This window comes from Lichenostomus cassidix, chromosome Z (assembly GCF_008360975.1).
Source record: "Lichenostomus cassidix isolate B80296 chromosome Z, HeHo_3.0, whole genome shotgun sequence".
In the NCBI taxonomy this organism is placed as follows: domain Eukaryota; kingdom Metazoa; phylum Chordata; class Aves; order Passeriformes; family Meliphagidae; genus Lichenostomus; species Lichenostomus cassidix.
In genome coordinates this window covers 33,227,305-33,245,094 of record NC_139511.1, presented here as the reverse complement: position 1 = coordinate 33,245,094, position 17,790 = coordinate 33,227,305, and the positions used below count along the sequence as shown (strand labels likewise).

The window sequence follows — 17,790 nt, the reverse complement described above, 5'->3', positions numbered from 1 at the left end:
AATCTGAATAGCATGGAAAAGTCTGACAATTGGCTAACATTTTGAGTTGTGCATCTATTGGTAGGGGGATGGTGGCGAAAAAATTGGTCATGTTATCTGAATGTTGGTAGTATTAGATGGTCATTTAGCTTCCTCAGAACCCTTGGACTGATGCAGGCTTTTTCAGATCAGATCTCTTTCAGATGCACTAGAAACAGGAAGGATGCTGGCAGAGTTGCATGTACTGCATTTGTTCCTCCCAGGCACTTCTTTTTGTAATCTTGTGGAGCTCCTTAGTGTTTAAGGAGAAGGAATTACCATAACCCTAGTCACAGCCACAGGGATTGGTGCACAGGTAGTAGCTGGTCAACTCATAAAAAGCTTAGATGTACTCCTATGATTTTTTTGAGTCCTGAAACCGAATGTATTCTGACACTTTTGAGCAACTAAACACTATGTTTCTACTCTGACCACGTGCTCCTAATTCACTAAGTCCTTGTAGAGCTGTCATTAAATAATAGTTGAGTATCTGGCTGCCTTCTCTTTTGTAGTGAGTAAGGTCACTACAGCTCCAATGATATTAATAAAGTGAGTTATGTATCATTGTTTTGTCATGAGAGTTAGCCTTACAGATAGAACAATCATTAGGAGTCTGTGCCAGGCAGGAAGTGTAAAGTTCCTATCCTGGTGATGTTACTCCTCCTGAGTGCGTCCCTTATTGCACACAGAAAAAGTCAACTTCATTAAGGGAAGTAGGACTTAAGACTGGGTTAAAAGCCCTAGGATTCTGCCTAGTGTTTTTAACTTTTGATTTGGCACTGTAATGGAACAATATGTGCTACTCATTCTTACGCAAGAAATACCAAAAATTCTTTTGTTGTATTCTTGTAGTAACCAATCTTGTACGGTGCAATAAGCTCTAAATGTATTTTTATAACAATATGGTAATAAAGACCATATTAATTGGATTCTCTGAGTTCCTCGCTAAATTCATTGTACACAATTTTCAACAGCATATTTATGTATTAGTGAGCAGAAAAGATTTTTAGAAGTTGGGGTTTTAACCAAACTTCACAAATGTGTTTATTGCACCATTTTGCATTTCAGTTCCACAGATGTGGTTTTGGTCTCATAAACCGCGCAAATAGACATTAGATACAAAATAACCAGAGAAGAATAATCAGAAATTTTCAATTACCTGTCTCCTGTTAATGAACAAGGGGATATTTGGTTGTACAGAATATTAATGAAATCTAAATGTATCCTGTACAATGTATACGTTTCACTGAAGGCAGAAAGTTGAAAGTATTCAGAAAATCACCATGTTTGGGCTCAGTATGTGTATGGGCAAATCCATGTTTCACCTATCGAAATACTAGCATTGATAGAACATGAGGCTACATTAGTGTGTTTATATATAATTAAGTTAGGCAAATTTAATAAAGGAGCTGTACTCACACGTCACAATGCTAATTAGCCACCAGTTGATATCACTGGGAAAAGAATTACCTAATCAACAGTCATTAGTCAGACTTTTCTTAAAACTTTCCATGAAGCCCTTCACACTAACAATTATCATAAATTACTGTTTATATTGACACGTCTCACAGTTACCAGTTTCTGTATGTGGCCTTCCTTAACATTTGCATCTGAAGACACATTAGAATGAGAAAGATTTCTCTTTTGCCATGTTTCGTGTTGTTTTGTCAGTTAATCGCTGAATTTACAAGAGTTTTTATAAGTTAGAGGATGCTATGCCAGTTTATAGACAACTAGATAAAGCCCATTTTGTGCCCAAAACCAACATTCTGATGTCCCATTGAGAGACTAGATGACCAGCTACGGATATTTTCTCCATGGAGGCTGATTCTCTTCCCAGCAGTGCAAGGAAGGAAAGTTGGAAGAGCAGTTATCAACTTCCCCAGCCCCTCTGAGCCTACACTTACTTAAGTGTGTACCAGCTGAAGGCTGGAGCAGGGCAGTCCCACTGCATTCTGACCCTCCCCGCTCCCACAGCAACACTCCATCTTTCCCATTTCACATCCCAAAGGGAAGCAGGCTAAAGATGGGCAAGGAGGGTGAGGGCTCTGGGTGAGCATGTACACCACAGTTACTGCAGCTGAGGGGTTCAGAGGTGGCAACTGTAGCCAACAGTGGGGCTTTGCATGTACCACCCACACTCCTGTCTTTTGTACTTTCAAAGGAGTGAGAAAGATATTCCAAATTTTAGATGGAGAAACAGCAACTTCAGCATGGGAAGATTTGTCATCAACTCAAGTTAATGGTCCTTGTTAGACTATGACAATGAACATAATAGAAAAGCATGTTGTAGTTAGATCTGGTTTTGAACAAAAGACAAATTATTTATTTCTTTCTTCAAATGAAGCATAACACTAAGGTATAAAGGGAGTATAAATAACATCTGATTGTGCTCCTAAGCTCCATGCTATAACTTTCTTGCAATGACATCCTTCAACAAATTAACTACATCATTACTGTTAAGTATTAATTGCACAAAACAGATACACAAAATATATAATGAGCTAGAAAGAGGACAACATTCTTCCATTATGACAAACAATTCTAACAAGAAATGGAAAAAAAAAAACCCAATAGATCTAGGCTTACACTGATGGCAACACTGAGAGTTTTAAGTCCTCTCCTTGAACACATTACATGTGATAAATAATATGCAAAATATTTAAAGAATTTTATTGTTGCTTACAGAAGATACTTAGCAAGCAAGGAGACAGTAGCAATCACTGCCTCATGTCTCATATCCCCATCATTCAATGCAAATTTTTACATTTCATGCAATAATCCTGAGCTTATTTTCAGTAACATTGAAATGTCATCTATGTTAATTACCGAATACATACAGAGCCCAGCTATGGGGTCTATTGTATTATTAAGGCATGAAAAAAGAATAGCAGTTTATCAACTCTGAATGCCACAAATACAGCACAGCAGTTAGAAGGCTCAAAAAAGCTCAGAAAGTACCAGTGATTTCTGTGCGGAGGTCCTCCCAGAACACAACTGAATCATCAGCTCCTGAAAAGGCACAGAATCAAATCCTGTCCTCACTGACATCAGGGAGTTCTGCCATTGCCTTGACTGCTGGACCAAGCTTCAGAGCTATCAGGAGTCACTCAGACTCCTCTTCATATCCCCAAAAAATTGACAAACTTCCTCTCACTCAAGTCAAGTATGAATTTAAAAAACAATACCTATATATTGTTTTGTTAATTAGTATTTTAAGCCTATGGAAAGGTTCAATTCATTATACAGCATGGCAAATAATAAAAAGCCTTTTCAGAAAAAGCTTTTTTGTTAGTCTGATTTATTAGTACGTTAAAACAAGTGGGAAGTATCATGAAAAGAACCTCTGCCAAGTTTAAGCTCTATTTATAAATTATTTTTAATTTTAAAATGAAAGATTTTGGTAAGCCAAACCAAGGATATGTGTTAAAATTCTAGACTCCATGGTTCAATGGCTCTTCTGAAAGACAAAGAGCACCATAGCCCTGTCCAGTCATCAAGAAAAGAACTGATTATCTGCCTAAGTTGTAAGGGGCTAGCAGTATCTAGGTTGTGCAGTTCTTCACATAGTCCCTGTTTTACATTTGAGAAGTTCTTGCAAAGTGCCCTTTAGCAAGCCAGGGTATTCCAGTTCAGTTAATTAAGCCATTGAAACCAGGGACAAATTGCTGGCAAGACTTACTTCATGCATAACTGTATTATGTCCCATTCTGGGAACTAAAACAGCAGATGATGATGATCTCTAACTCTGCAACTGCTATTGCCTAGCCTTTGTGTAAGTATTTGCCTAGCTAAGCTCAGAGTTTACAAATCCAGTAGCCTTATACTTAATCTACAGGTGGCCCACAGTCTACCATGGACTGAACGCTGGTATGCAAGAGGGATGGACTTTCCATGCCTGCACCCCTTGCAGACACAAGCCACCCCTTGGCAGAGATGGTGCTGTCCAATTCTGTCACTGCAAGGCTCTGAAAACTTTGCAGATGCACAAATCTGACTTAACTAATTTCACCTAAAACACCAAGTTATAATATCGAAAAATTGTTTGTCACACTAAAACATTCAGGAAACTCATTACTGTCTCGTTTGAGATTGAAGGAGAAAAAAAGGTTGTTGATATTAGTTACTGGGTTAGAATTTGCAGGGGGTTTGGTTAATTTCTACTAGCAAATAAGTTAAAAGAAGGCTAAGGCTATAAATTGGTACTGTTTCATTTATAAATATTCACTTTACTTCTCTTCTAAAAAATGTGTTAAGGAAAAAGGTGGCCAGAAGGATCACACATGTTGTAAATTGTAATTTGGTTGTTAGGCTGTAAAAACCAAAAATATAAGTGAAGTTGAGCACAGTGTAAGAAAAAACCCAGTTTTTAATTAGCAACTTATTTACAAGTTCATAAAATCAACTGAACTGGAGTAGATGTTCTATGTTTGTCACCAATATTTTATTGTAACTGGTAACTTGCACGCTTTGTAGTAGAACAAAAAGAAATTAAAGTTCCCTATATACAGCCTTTGTACAGGCTACTTGACTATACTCAAGGCATAGTGATCATAGCACAACCTAGTCTTCATAATAATTTGTGCACAAAAAGACACCAATCTGACATTATGTGAACATTACAGTGAAATGACATCACAAGTCCAGTGAAAATTCAGCATCATACAAAACATATTGATCTACTGCAAATGACATCCTTTAAAACAATAAGCCTTTTATTCAGTAGTAACTTAACCAGAGTCTGATGCAGAGATTTGTGTAGTTATAAGTCTTTTAAGTGAAGCAACCTCTGCAGATAAGTTTGCTATGCCCTGCTTCAAATAGAGGTTCTCTGACTCAGAGACATTGTAGATATTGTCTTTTATTTCAACAACTCCAGTTTTGCAACCACTCTGAATTTTAACGTTAAGTTCCTTCTGATGCCAGAGTTCTGGTTTAAGTGACCAGTCTTGGATATTAGTCACTTGAACCGAGAAAGGAGTGTGAGAAGAATGCACCAAATTTTGCGCACCGTGTTTTTCAAGCTCAAAATGTCTTTTTGAGGACATGTCAATGGGTGATGACAACTTCTGGGTTGCATCATAGTCATTATCCACTGCTTCCACTTTGACTTGCATGGCTTTGGCTTTGATTCGAAGCTTGTGAGGCAAAGCTGAAGAATTCACTTCTGGAACTTTAACTGTTGCATGAACATTTTTATGTTCAACTGGGGAATGAATTGGACCCTTAGGAACCTGCTGCTCATCTTCTCCATCAGATGACTTTCCAACTACACCATCATCGGTTTCTGACGTTCTCGGGGAATTACTGGAGGACCTATTAACTTGCAAAAGAGGAGGAGAATGTGAGTACACATTAAAAGTAGCTCCCATGTAGTTTGGATATATAGATGCTTTATATGAACCTCTGTCATCTCTTGGCTCTCTTTCTAATTCCATGGGCTCCTGCTTGATAATCTGGAATTTATTTTCAGGACTTCTACAGTTGCTTTGTATACGGCTTGGTTGGGTATGCTCTACAGTTGATGTTTCAGATACATCAGACATTGAGCTTTGAGGAGAATGTTTAATGACAGAGATACAACTGCTACCAACTATAGATGGTTCATGATCATCTACAAATGAGTTAATATTTGATTTGGAACTCTGATAATCTTGAAAATACACTGTTGTTGAGCTACTGAGTTTCTGTATCTCTTGGGCATAGGCTGCAGAACTAATTAAACCAAACTTTAACTTCAATGAGAGCAGCTCCGCCTTCAAAGTGGCATTCTCTTCTCCCAGTGCAATTAGTTTGTTCTCTAAGACAAGGTCATTCAGTCGTCGCTTTTCACGAGATCTTTTGGCAGCTTCATTATTTTTCCGCCTTTTCTCCCAATACATGGCATCTTTCTTTTCATCTGGAATGAATTCTCGCTTTCTCCGGCAAGCTGAAGATTTGCTCTTTCCACTACTTGCTTCAGTAAGTAGAATATCTTCATTTGTAGGCAATTCTTCAGATACTTCTGCTAAGGTCGACTTAAGTACCATGATTTTGTCCACATTGCTACTTGTGTCAACAGGTCCGTGCTCCTTCTTAAGGGTCTGCATTTTTCTCAGCTGCATCAGAAACAATTTGTAGAAGATCTGCAATAAGCAACAGAGCAAGCTATCTCCCCAGTACTTCTCACTCCACAACACGGTAAATACAGTAATTTTAAATCCACACACATTCTTCCTTTTCTTTCATGATCTCAGACAGAAGTGCCTGTCTCGAACCAATTTTCTTAGCAGATTCAATGGGAATCTTCTTAGAAACCTGAAATAGACAGAGAATTTTATTACTATTTAGGAATTGCTAGTTCAAGACATGCAAAAGTAGCTTTTGACAAATAGCTTAGACTAGATTTGGTTCATCAAACCAGCTGTAATAGGAAGACAGCTGAACACTGAAACAACTGATATTCTAAATTTCGTGATACCTAGAGGTAGCAGATTTGCTTCCAAAACAAATATGATCCATGGAAAAAAATCAATTAAAAAATATTTGAGTTTTGATCCTACAGTAATGCTGTCACAGAACCTTCCATGATATCACTGGCCAAACTAAAACCTCCAACACTTAACACTGCAGGACACCAAGCATATTGATGAGCACGACTGCAAAGTATCTTGTTCCACATTAAAGCATTTGTTCTGAAAACAGCTGTGGTGTATGACTTAGAAATGCAATATATTTGGGTCTTTCATGGATTAAAAATAACATATGCTGATTTAAAGAAGATGGAGTCTTTTCTATTGTCTTAAAATACCACCACTACCCATTATATCTATTAAGCATTTAATTGCTGCTTTTGAATCCTGTAAAAATATATATATCCATAAGTATTTATATACAAATGTTTGTATCTATCATATTAATTCAAACTAGCAAGTTCACACATAATTTGGGCAAGTACCTAGTGATTAAAAAATATTGACAAAAAATTACATAATTTTTTCTGTATCTTACAAAGAAAACTGCAAAATCAGTATTGAGAAAATACATTAGAGAAAACATTTAATTAAAAATCTGCATTTGACAAATAGTCTTGTTATGTCAAAGTAAAGTTAAATACCAATCAGGCATGCACACCTCCAGGAAACAGTATTTGCATTGAAGTAAGAGTTTAGACCCAGAAGTCTTACCCTTAACAAAGAAAAACTAGCTTAACCTTTAGCTTCAGACCTTGTAATCATTAAATTTGAACCTAAAGAGTTTAAATTGGCCTTTGTTTTATTTAGTCCCTTTTAATGCAAAAATATTTTTTCTCATAAGATCATTTTGTCTTGATCTTAGACAGTTTCTCAGTGTATCATTTTCCACAGTCAGTCATGGTCCTGGTAAAATGAATGTAATCTGCCAAGTGCTTTTATAGAACTGACTATCAAGTCAGCAATCATTCTTGCCTATACAACCAAAAAAAAAAAATTAAATAATCAGCCACTTCAGATTAATGTCTCTATTTACTGGGAATATTTTTACAATGACTAATGAAACTAATTTTAACATTATCAGTCAAGAAAGTTATAAAAGAATTAATGAATTGTATTCTGCCAGTTTCTCTTGTCTTTTCCAGAAAGCAAAGTGGAGTGAGTGATGTAATAACAATTAAGCAGGGTCATAAAGACTAAAGTTTCGAGATGGGTTCTGTTCCATCAAACCATGCCAACTCTTCCGTCATGAAAAAATTAACACATTTAATAGAACAACTAAGTAGAATTTCCTAAAATCCACGGTTAATTACTGACATGTAACTATCTGTCTTCAATGATACAGCCCTAATGAAAAATAGTTAGAAGCCAGCCACACCAAAGACAGCATCTAATATTTTAGTGAAAAAGCAGCACCACAAATTGCCATGTTTGAAAATAAATGTACCTCTAATACGCAAGCAGTTACATAGTTAGACCCTGGTCCAAAATTCTAAGTGGAGTTAAAAGGGAGCTTTCTGTCATGACAAACCAGAGCTGGATCAGGTTTAAAACCAAAAAAGAGCCCTACAGCAAAGCAACAGCTGTTTATCCAAATTTTCAGTACAGTTTGATTTGCTGTAGTAGGTGTATAGCCATTTTGTCCATTTCATTGATCCATGTAATCCATGGCTTAATTAATATGTACACCATTTTAAACCTAGTGCAACTCAAAAATCATTGCTGAAACTTTAAAACAAAAAAACAAAGGCACAAAAAAAACAAAAAAAAAAAAAGAGAAGACAAGGCCACTTGACCTACTATTGTCACGTTTGTAGACTATTCAGTCTCTGTAACACCATTTTACATTAATAGAATACTGGGATTTCATTTCATTATCCTGTGGAACTGGGAGTACATGGTTACCGATCCATAATTGTCTTGATACACTACAATCACTGTATTCACTTGTGCCAGGAGCAGACACCTTCCATGGCATGCAGAAGGAAACAGCACATCACGTACTGAATACCAATGAAATCATCACTTGTCTCTTAGCATGGATCTCAGCCAACTCTCACCTAGGTAAAAAGTGTTCAAAACAACTTTCGTGAAATTTCATGTCCTTACCAATTCAGAGCTCTTACTGAATTTAACTGTACTAGAGAGCTACACTCAAACCAAATATTTGTTCTCCCAGAAAATACACACTAATATGCATACATCACCATTATCATTATATAAATATATATGCCATATACCCTAGAACATCTACACTTACTTGAAATGGTAATGACAACAAGGAAGTACCTATAGAATTGGTGGATATTTTAGAGGGAAAAAAACCATACCTACACATATTTAACACAACTTTTTTTCCCCCTTTTATATTCACACCTTTTATTTCCACATGATGTAAAAGCAGTGTTTAGTCTTGAAGAAGACTATATCAAGGTAAGAATTTGGATTGTGTCTGTCTGTATGGTCTCCAGCTCAAAGCTATTCCACTTCAGTGTTTGCCCAACACTGTGGTCAAGGAGAAATACTAACAACAATAATAAAAATTAGCAACAAGTTTTTGGATTGGGTTTTTTTCCTAAATGAATGTAGACTAATGACATAGTTCATCAATATGACCATTTTGATGGATAAAAACTCGACTGCATGTCCAAATATCCACCTGCAAGGCTAACACTGGCACGGAGCTGCACTTAGCCCAACAAGCTGCAGAGTTCATGTCCCTTGTTCCATGGGACATGATTGCAGATTGGGCCATTCCAGTGTACGATCTGCTCACTGTAGCACGGTTAACTCCTGTTTTGGCCAGTCTCCCTCCTGTACACACTGTTCCTGGCACAAACAGACAGAACGTAAGTAGCATGCAATCTACAGCAAATATTAAGCATGTATCAAAACAACCGTGTTTTTGCACGCAAGATTCAACTTTGCTCTCTGCCAGAGTCCATCAGCAAAGCTGTCAAGACAGACATATAACCCACTGACATAGTCAGTGTGGGTTTGCTATTTATGCAGTTAGACCTAATGCCATTACTGTAGTGAATTAACAAAAAAACAATAGATCTTTAACTCTTTCCATATTTCTTGAGCACTTTTGTTATGGTAACTGGAATCACGGCTTTACAAACAGGAGTCAAAACCCATGTTTATTAATACTTCTCCATGTGGATCAGCCCAAAGCTGTGTCTGTAAACAAATTAAATTCCATCTGATGATAATGGCAACATGCCTTCAATGGAACCAGCCATTTCACTTCACTTCACTTGCATTTTCTAATTCCACTGGAAAACATGAGTATTTACACATAAATTAATGAACTGTAATGATTCCTCTGACTACATTTCAAATTCCAATATTTTCCCTTATGAATAATTTTTCAATTGCTTTATCACTCCCTCATAAAGTGTTATAAAACCAACATTTGGTTGGTAGATGTTAATGGCATTGAGTGCCAATTCTACAATGTAATAACACTCGACCCTATTAACTTAATTACAGAGCCAGTCTTGCTCCCACAGCAATTTTGCCATTGGCTTCAACAGGAGCAAGACACAATCCCAGATCCAAGTATTAATGGGACTGTTGCACAGGACTCATGTAATTGAAGTAAAAAATTATATATGCAGAAATCACAAAAAATCCATGGGACTTCAAAAAATACTGAAGTGACAACATAGCATATTCAAGATCTGATCGTAGGGATTTATGTATTCACACTGTAATAATTGAAAGGTCTCAAAGGTTGGAGGACAGAGCCAGAATCTTGCTCTCTTCTGCGTAATTTAATTACATACGTTATGTCTGCTTTAGAGAATGCATGTGGGCCTCCTCATGTACCTAAGTTTCCCCACAGAATAACTGCATGGCTGTATTTATAGTTAGTAAAATTATGTTTGAAAAATCATGCTTGGAAATAGCATGAATATCTTAGAATAGATAAAACTGTTTAATTCTACTGCTCTAGCGTTTTAATAGTGATTCTATCAAACTAAATGAAATCCCATTTCTAGCATTGGATGCTCAATGTATCCAATCCAACATTCAATCACCATGTCTACAAAAAAATACATGTATCAGTCCTTAAAAAATGGAAGAAAATGACAGTTAAGTATAGCTTCTTGATTAAGAATAAAAACATGCCTTTATCATCACCACCACCATACGGCACACTCTAGAAAAACAATTGTGCTTGTATTGATGTCTCTGCTTATTTTTAGTTGCTGTTGTCCATGTTTTGCATAGGTATCATTAATTAAATTATTGCCACCATTCTGCCAGTTTATTGATTTTGAAAAGATGTCTACATACCAGATGAGCTGCTATAGAAGTTGTTCATAGATTCCAAAGTCACCACTTTGCATTCCAAATTTGGAAAACAAAGATATATTTTGTGTTCTAAAAACAGTTGCTACCTATCTCAATACTTTTATGAGGCACAGAAAAAACACCATAAGCTCAGGTGGTACATGCATAGTCTCTCTAAACACTGCTAAAAAAACTTTGGACATACTCTACCTCTACTGCTTTCCAGAGATAAAAATCGTGCCATGAAATCCTGCACCTATCATTAGGTCTATCGTAATTCAGAAATCCTTTCCAACAAAGAAGATTTCCAATCTCCACTAAAATCCTTCAATACACTACTACTACTTGCCCTTTACCTACAAGAGTTCGTAAGTTTACATTCCTGTTGAAGAAAAGCTTAAATGCTGGCTACATTGAAAGAGTGATACCCCTGGGACAGATTTGTGGGCCAGAGGGTCTAGACAATGTAGAACAAATGAAGTTAAAACTTTTGGGAAAAAAAACCTAGGTGACTGCATTTTATGCTATAATGGACAAGTTATCCACAGCCACAAAGGAGAAAAGCATTTACAATACAAACATGACAACCAATTACTGCTGTTATACAGTAACATGCATAAGGACCATGAATACGTTACAACAGCATGGAGTAATGCAGAACTATTGATCCTGTACACAGTTTCCTTTTCCTACAACTTCACGGACATCTTAAGTGCTTACTGTTTCAGGACCAATGTGTAATTAGGTCAGTGGAACACTGATGATGATAGCTTTGTACAAGATGACCCACTTTTGCTAAAATGTTGATCATGTTATTGAAAGAAAAAAATGGAATGTGTCCACAAAATATATTCCATGGGGCACATCAGAAATCATTTATTATGACATTGTTCAATCAATTTAAGAAAAAAAATGAGTAATATCATGGAACTTGAAACACTATTGCAAATTCATATTACCCAACTTCACGTTGTACCCAGAAAGCTGATGTCATATGTAATTTTTACAAAAGGCTTTCATTGTTAGAAAAATTATTTTAGTTACTGTTTATCTTAGTAACTACAAATTAACTCATTAAAGTACAGTCTGCTTACCAAAGGTAGATTACACAAATAAAATTACTATTCGGAGAGCACAAAACATATGTTAAGGGTAGCTGCTGTTCAAAAAGGTTAGTCAAGTTTAATAAGTGCAAATTTTCCCCATATTTTTCTTCCATTTCCTTATGAAGACAGTATGATTCTACCAGATCTGTTCATTTTCCCCAAAAGAAGCTGGTTATCGCTTAAATTGCTTTAAAGGGTGAAAAACAAGATATAAGAACACTACTCAAAGCACCAGGAAAAAGAATTAAAACTGAGAAGAAAAGGAAATATATATATATAACTCGGGTAAATATTTAATCCAATATATATATAATACATATAGCACGCACATGTAAATATGCAATTTAATTAATATCATATCACTTTCCAGTATTTTTAATAAAACCTCAATAGAAACAACTGTCACTGAAGTTACAGTACTATGACAGTATGTTTCTCATTTCAATAGCTACTTGACAGCAGGAAGAACTAGACTGTAAAAAGCTGTAACTTAATAGCAACCATGTTCTGGAAATACAATCTCAGCTTTCCCTTACAAACCATTAAAAAAAAAGTCCACAAAATCAAATATTAATTATTCTGACAACAAATGGCTTCCTATTATTGAACTCTCTTCTTAAAATGCCAAGCACGGGCCAGACCTTCAGCTGACCTAAATTTATACGGCTCTATTTAAAGGCAGAAGAATTATGTCAATTAATCCCAGCTGATGCTCTAAACATGCTTCTTGTTATATAACAACCGAAGTAAATATATAAAATAAACACTGGCCGTAAAATGTTGTTATCTACCACTCACTGCAAACAGAGCAGAGAAATAGGAGTCTTTAGTGTTCCAACTCTGTGAGATGGTCCAGACCACTGCCCATGCTGAGCATTATTTTCTTTGTTGGGTTGCATTCTGCTTGTAAAAGGAAGTCTTGCAGCACTGGTATCTATACAGTCAGCTGCTGTGCAGACACCTCTGTAGCAAAAACTGGTTAATTATTCAAATACTGCAGGACACACTGAAAATTACACCCAGATGGAGCAACTCAAGAAAGGGAAAAAAGCCATGTCTTAAATAAGGCATTCCTTCTGGTAGAATATAGATTTGTTTAATATCTGTCATGAAATTCACTCTCATGGTATGCCTTTTTAGACATGGATAAATTCAACAAGTGAATTAGGATAAAACATGAAATTAAGAAAAAGCACATGGTATCTAAGGTAGCTTTAGAAATAATTCTTTTCAGATCTACCTTCTAATACAATTTTTAAGAATCTTGCTTCTATCACATTTTCAGTCAAGATCAAGTATTCCCTTGCTTCCACAATCTTGTTTTTGTCATGCTTATCATCAGTATTAGACAGTTACATTACCTTGTAGCTATTAAAAAAATATTTTCAAATACTGTAAGGTAATGTTTTAATACTGTAAAATACTAACATGAAAATCAATTGCCATTTTCTTTTAGAATGGACTGCAGGAATTGGCCATCTATTTGCATTTTTTTTCTATTACATAGCCTAAGCACATTTATATCTCGTAACTGGCTGTAATGATCATGGCAAGGTCACCTAGAAGAGTCAATTAAGCTGATGAGTCAGATACATTGCTTAACAGTGTGTAATAAGACTCAAACAGAGGATTTTATTGTTCACATTATTGCATCACAGTGATGTTATAACAGCAGTGAGATTGCTGTCTGGAAAAAAACTATTGCATAAGGATAGTTTGCATAACTATTTGTTAAAATAAGTCAATTTAAAATGAGCTAAAGGTTTATTTTATTTAAGAGTTTTATTTCAAGATAAAGGATTGGGAAAAAAACAGCATGGTACTGATATCTTTCTCAGACTCTATTTTGACTTTTTTGCAGTATCAAGAAGGCCTGTATGTTCCACAAATTTTGTCCAAAGCAAGGCAAATACTGCTCCTTCTTAAGATGAGATAAGCTGTGTGGAGGTCATGTAAGTTCATACTGCCCATGGGAAGACTCTTAGCTTTTTGACACCTTCAGATAAGTTTGTTAAAAAAAAAAACCAAAAAACACAAAACCAAAGAACAAAACAAAAAAAAAACCCCAAAACAAAATGCAAAACAACCCCCCACCAAAACAGCAGAAACTTGAGGTTTTGGGTGCAAATTCAGGAAGCTGGATATTTCAAAAGCTCATTAGGGGTCCTTTGGAGCACGAGTTAAAAATATAAAGTAAATAAAATGGCAAGTGGAGGCAGAATATTCTGAAGAGTGTTAGCACTTCAACAGTCAAAGATATCTGAAATGCGAGAACTTTTGTAACAATAACTGTTAGTGCCAGTGTTATTAATGATCCTTATTCAGTAGTCCTTGAACTTGTTGGTTTAAATCAGGTCTTTGGGCCAAAAAACCAAATCCTTATTTATGCGAGTTTCCCATCAAAGTCAACATTTTGATTGAATAAGGGCCATAAAAGCAATGCACGCAGCAATATTTCAAACGAGACTCTGGATTGAATTAATTACTGAGGAGGGCAAAGATAACTCAAAGTAGGTTACATACACACTGGAGCGAACATAATGAAACTCAGTGCAATCATTCAAGTTACAAGGACAACGGAAAAAATAGGGCTGTTTTTAACACAACAGCAACTCCAAAAGAGCCTCACTATCAAGGCTGTACTTGGCCCCAACAATCAAGTAGCAGAAAAGTTTATGCAGTTGCCAAGAATATTACATTTTTAAAGCACTTTGCTGCTCCTTCCTACAGCAGGTACAAAGAACATAAAGCCTCTGGCTGGGGTGCTCAGTTTGGAGGTTTTTCGTCAGAAGCACAGTGATGTTGGTTTCATCTATTGGAGAACCGTTTTAGACACCAAAAATCATTTAAAAAAATAAGAATCACCTCATTTGAAAGATAAGTTATTGCCAGCAACTTTCAAGCTATGCTCCCGTCGGGGCGACAGCAAAAGCTGGCCCCAGAGTACAAAACACACAGCCGCTGCGACGCCGAAGTGACTTAGGAAAAAATTACAGAATTGGCCAGTGACGATATATTTTTTTTCCTTTATGATGTTGTTGTCGCTCGTTACGTAAGAAACGAACGAAAACGCTCATCTCGTGCCTACCTGCGAGGGCCTTTGTCTGGCGATCCCTGCCTGCAGGCGACGGTGGGACCGGGGGGGTGATGGGCAGCGGGGTGGGGACGCTCCGCGGGGCGCGGTGCGGGGCCGAGCTGCGGGGAGGCGGCGTCCGCAGATCGGCCCCACGGCGCGCCCCGCCACAAAGGCTGCCCGGCTCGGCCCCCCGGCCCCCTACGTGACCGGCGGCGCATGGCCCCGGCCCGCTCGGCCCCGCGCTATCTGCCCGCCGCCCCCCCGCCGCCGCCGCCGCCCCAGCCCAGAACAAAGGGCTGAGGGGGAGCGCAGCGCCCCCAGCCCTCGCTCGCCCGCCGCCGCCGCGCCCCGTCGGCCGCCGGGGAAGGAAGGCAGCGGCGACCCCCGCCAGCCTCCCGGAGGAGAAGGTGGGCGAGGAGGAATGGTCGGGCTCCGCGCCCCGGCTCCGCTCCCCCGCCCGCCGGCTCTGTCACACTGACCTACTGCCGGCGGCCGCCCCCGGAGCCCGGCTCCGCTGCCCCCTGGGGCCGGCGACACCTGGTCCCCAGCCCGCCGCGGCCGTCAGGGCACGGCCGGGACTGCTCTTCCTCTCCCTTCCAGCGCGGCTGAGACCTCCTGTAAACGTTTTCCTTCCTTAAATTAAGCCGTTCCCGTTTGTTTTGGTTTGTTGTTTTGCTGGTTTTCTAGGGTTTTTTAAAATTATTTTTCATTATTTTTTCCCGCTGAAAGCCCGTACCGGAGAGATGGCACGGCGTCTGGGCGAAACGCCTTCCCTAAAAATACAGCCTGATCTAAAACGCCTCCGAAGGCGTGGAGTTAAAAATCCGAGCAAATGCCTCGAACGTCTTACACACGCACGGCTCTGGAGAAAAGACCAGAAATAGCACATGAAGCCACAATTGCTAAAACGCGAAGGGGCTAAATATAGATCCAACACAAATCTCGTTTTAAGGCACCCGGCACGCAACCGGCGAGCGCGCCTCGCCTCCCCACTTACCCAGTTGTCTACTTCCCTTAATAAACACACTTTAACAAAACCTGTTACAGTTACGGGTTTGGGGGGGGCTTTTTTTTTTTTCGGGGCGAGATTGCCCTAGTTTCTTTGTTGGGAGATTATAATATCCCATAATTAGTTCCCTCTTCCTAGCCCGGCTGCCAGCAAATTTTGTGGTTACATAATGCAACATTTCCAGGAACTATTATGCGATCGGTCCCGCAGCGCCTAAAAAACAGCGACGAAAAGTGACGGAAAGGGCTGGCGGAGGCAAGCGCAGCCCCGGTCCCGGGCCGCTGCCATTGATCCCGACTGCCCGCGGGCAACATGCCCGTACGCCGCCCGGGAGAGGGCTGGGTCTGGCCGGCGGGCTCCGGCAGCAACTCCCGGTGGTTTTGCGGCCGAGGCACGGCTGGCGCTGTCCGGGACCCAGTCCTCCGCCCCGCACGGCGTCCGCCGCGCCAGCTCCGCTCCCCGCCGCCACATTATGCAACACGGGAGAGCCGCTCCGGCGGCGCTGCCCGGGGCTCGCTGCGGGGACACGCGGTGGGCAGCGCGGCAAGTCAGGAACGAGCACGCCCCGCCAGGGAAAGCCGTCGGCCGGCATCTCCCCGGCCGCCTGCCGCCCTGCCGCCCCCCGCAGAGCCGCCCGCCGCCGCGCAGAGCGGGGCTGCCGACGGACCCCTCCCCGCCCGGAGGCGGCCGGAGTCGGCTGGGCTCGCCTTATGCAATAGCCGACCCCCGCCCGAAGATACAACGAAGCACCGGGCGGGCACCCCAACTTTGTACGCGCGCCTTCCTTCCTACCTGCAGCGCACCGCGGAGCGGCGAGCATCCCCCGCCCCGCGCCTGTCCTCGGGCGAGGCGGGCGGCGGTGCGGTGCTATGCGGTGCGGGCGCGGTGCGGTGCCGTGCCGTGCTGTGCCGCGCCGTGCGGGCGGCAGCGGAGCGGCGGGCGGGAGCGCGCGGCGGCGGCGCGGAGGGATGTGTGTTAGTAGGTCAGGGCTGCGCGGCGCGGGGCTCATAGCCCGCATGCCGGCCGCGCCGCGCCGTGACTGGCGGCCGCGCCCGGCCAATGGGCGCCGGGCGCCGCCGGGGGTCGGCCAATGGGAGCGGGCGGGGGCGGGGCGGGGCGGGGCGCGGGGCGGCGCGCGGTACAGTAGGTCTGTGTGCTGCGATTGCATAACCGCCGGCGGGGCGGGGGGGCGGCGCGGGGGGTGCCCGCGCTTACGTAACCGGCGCGGCGGCAGCGCGCTGGGGGGCGCTCGCCCCGCGCAGCCTCCGCCCGCCGGGGCGCGGCGGCTCCGCTCCGCTCAGCTCCGCTCCTCTCCGGCGCGGCGCGGCGGGGCCCGAGCGCCGCCCCCCGCCCCGCGCTGCCGCCCTGGCTCCCGCCGCGGTGCCGCGGTGCGCGCCGTTACCGGGGTGCGTCTGCGCGGCGTGCGGGAACCGAGCCCGAGCCCCGCCGTCTCCGCGCGATTGAACGAGGACGCGGGAGCCGCGCTCCCGAGGCGCGTACCCGCCGCCGCGCCACGCGCACGGGCGACCCGCCGGTGGATCGCGCTGCGGCTGCTGTCACTCGCGGAAAGCTGTCGCGCTGATCGTGAAAGGACGAGCAGGAGAGACGTGTCGGGGGAAGGAGCCCGCTGGCGGCCTTGCCGGCGCCGCCTGGCCTTGGGCTCCGTGGGCGCCAAGGCTCGCCCGCCGGCCTTGCGTGGCCGTCAAGGCTGAAGGATTTCGGTGGTGTTGCTTCATCTCCGCCCTCGCCCCTGAGCCGGCAGCGCTGAAATGGTGCGCAAAGTGGCACGCACTTTGGAGAAGCTCGGTGCCGCTGGCCCTCCCGGGG

General features: G+C 41.7%; 1 protein-coding gene across 3 annotated transcripts; it reads right to left on the bottom strand.

The window, feature by feature from the left end:
* Window positions 1–2,318: 2,318 nt before the first annotated feature.
* Window positions 2,319–16,890, bottom strand: NFIL3 (nuclear factor, interleukin 3 regulated). 3 transcript variants are annotated; one of them, XM_085043665.1, is made up of 2 exons: window positions 16,756–16,890; window positions 2,319–6,315 (listed from the first exon to the last, which is right to left on the bottom strand). In XM_085043665.1, exon 2 carries the CDS (start codon window positions 6,120–6,122, stop codon window positions 4,749–4,751), a length of 1,374 nt encoding a protein of 457 aa, XP_084899791.1. In that variant the 5' UTR covers window positions 6,123–6,315; window positions 16,756–16,890; the 3' UTR covers window positions 2,319–4,748. The 3 variants fall into 3 exon arrangements, with proteins under 3 accessions (XP_084899791.1, XP_084899793.1, XP_084899792.1); XM_085043667.1 differs by lacking the exon at window positions 16,756–16,890 and adding an exon at window positions 15,434–15,813; XM_085043666.1 differs by lacking the exon at window positions 16,756–16,890 and adding an exon at window positions 14,967–15,083.
* Window positions 16,891–17,790: the final 900 nt, after the last annotated feature.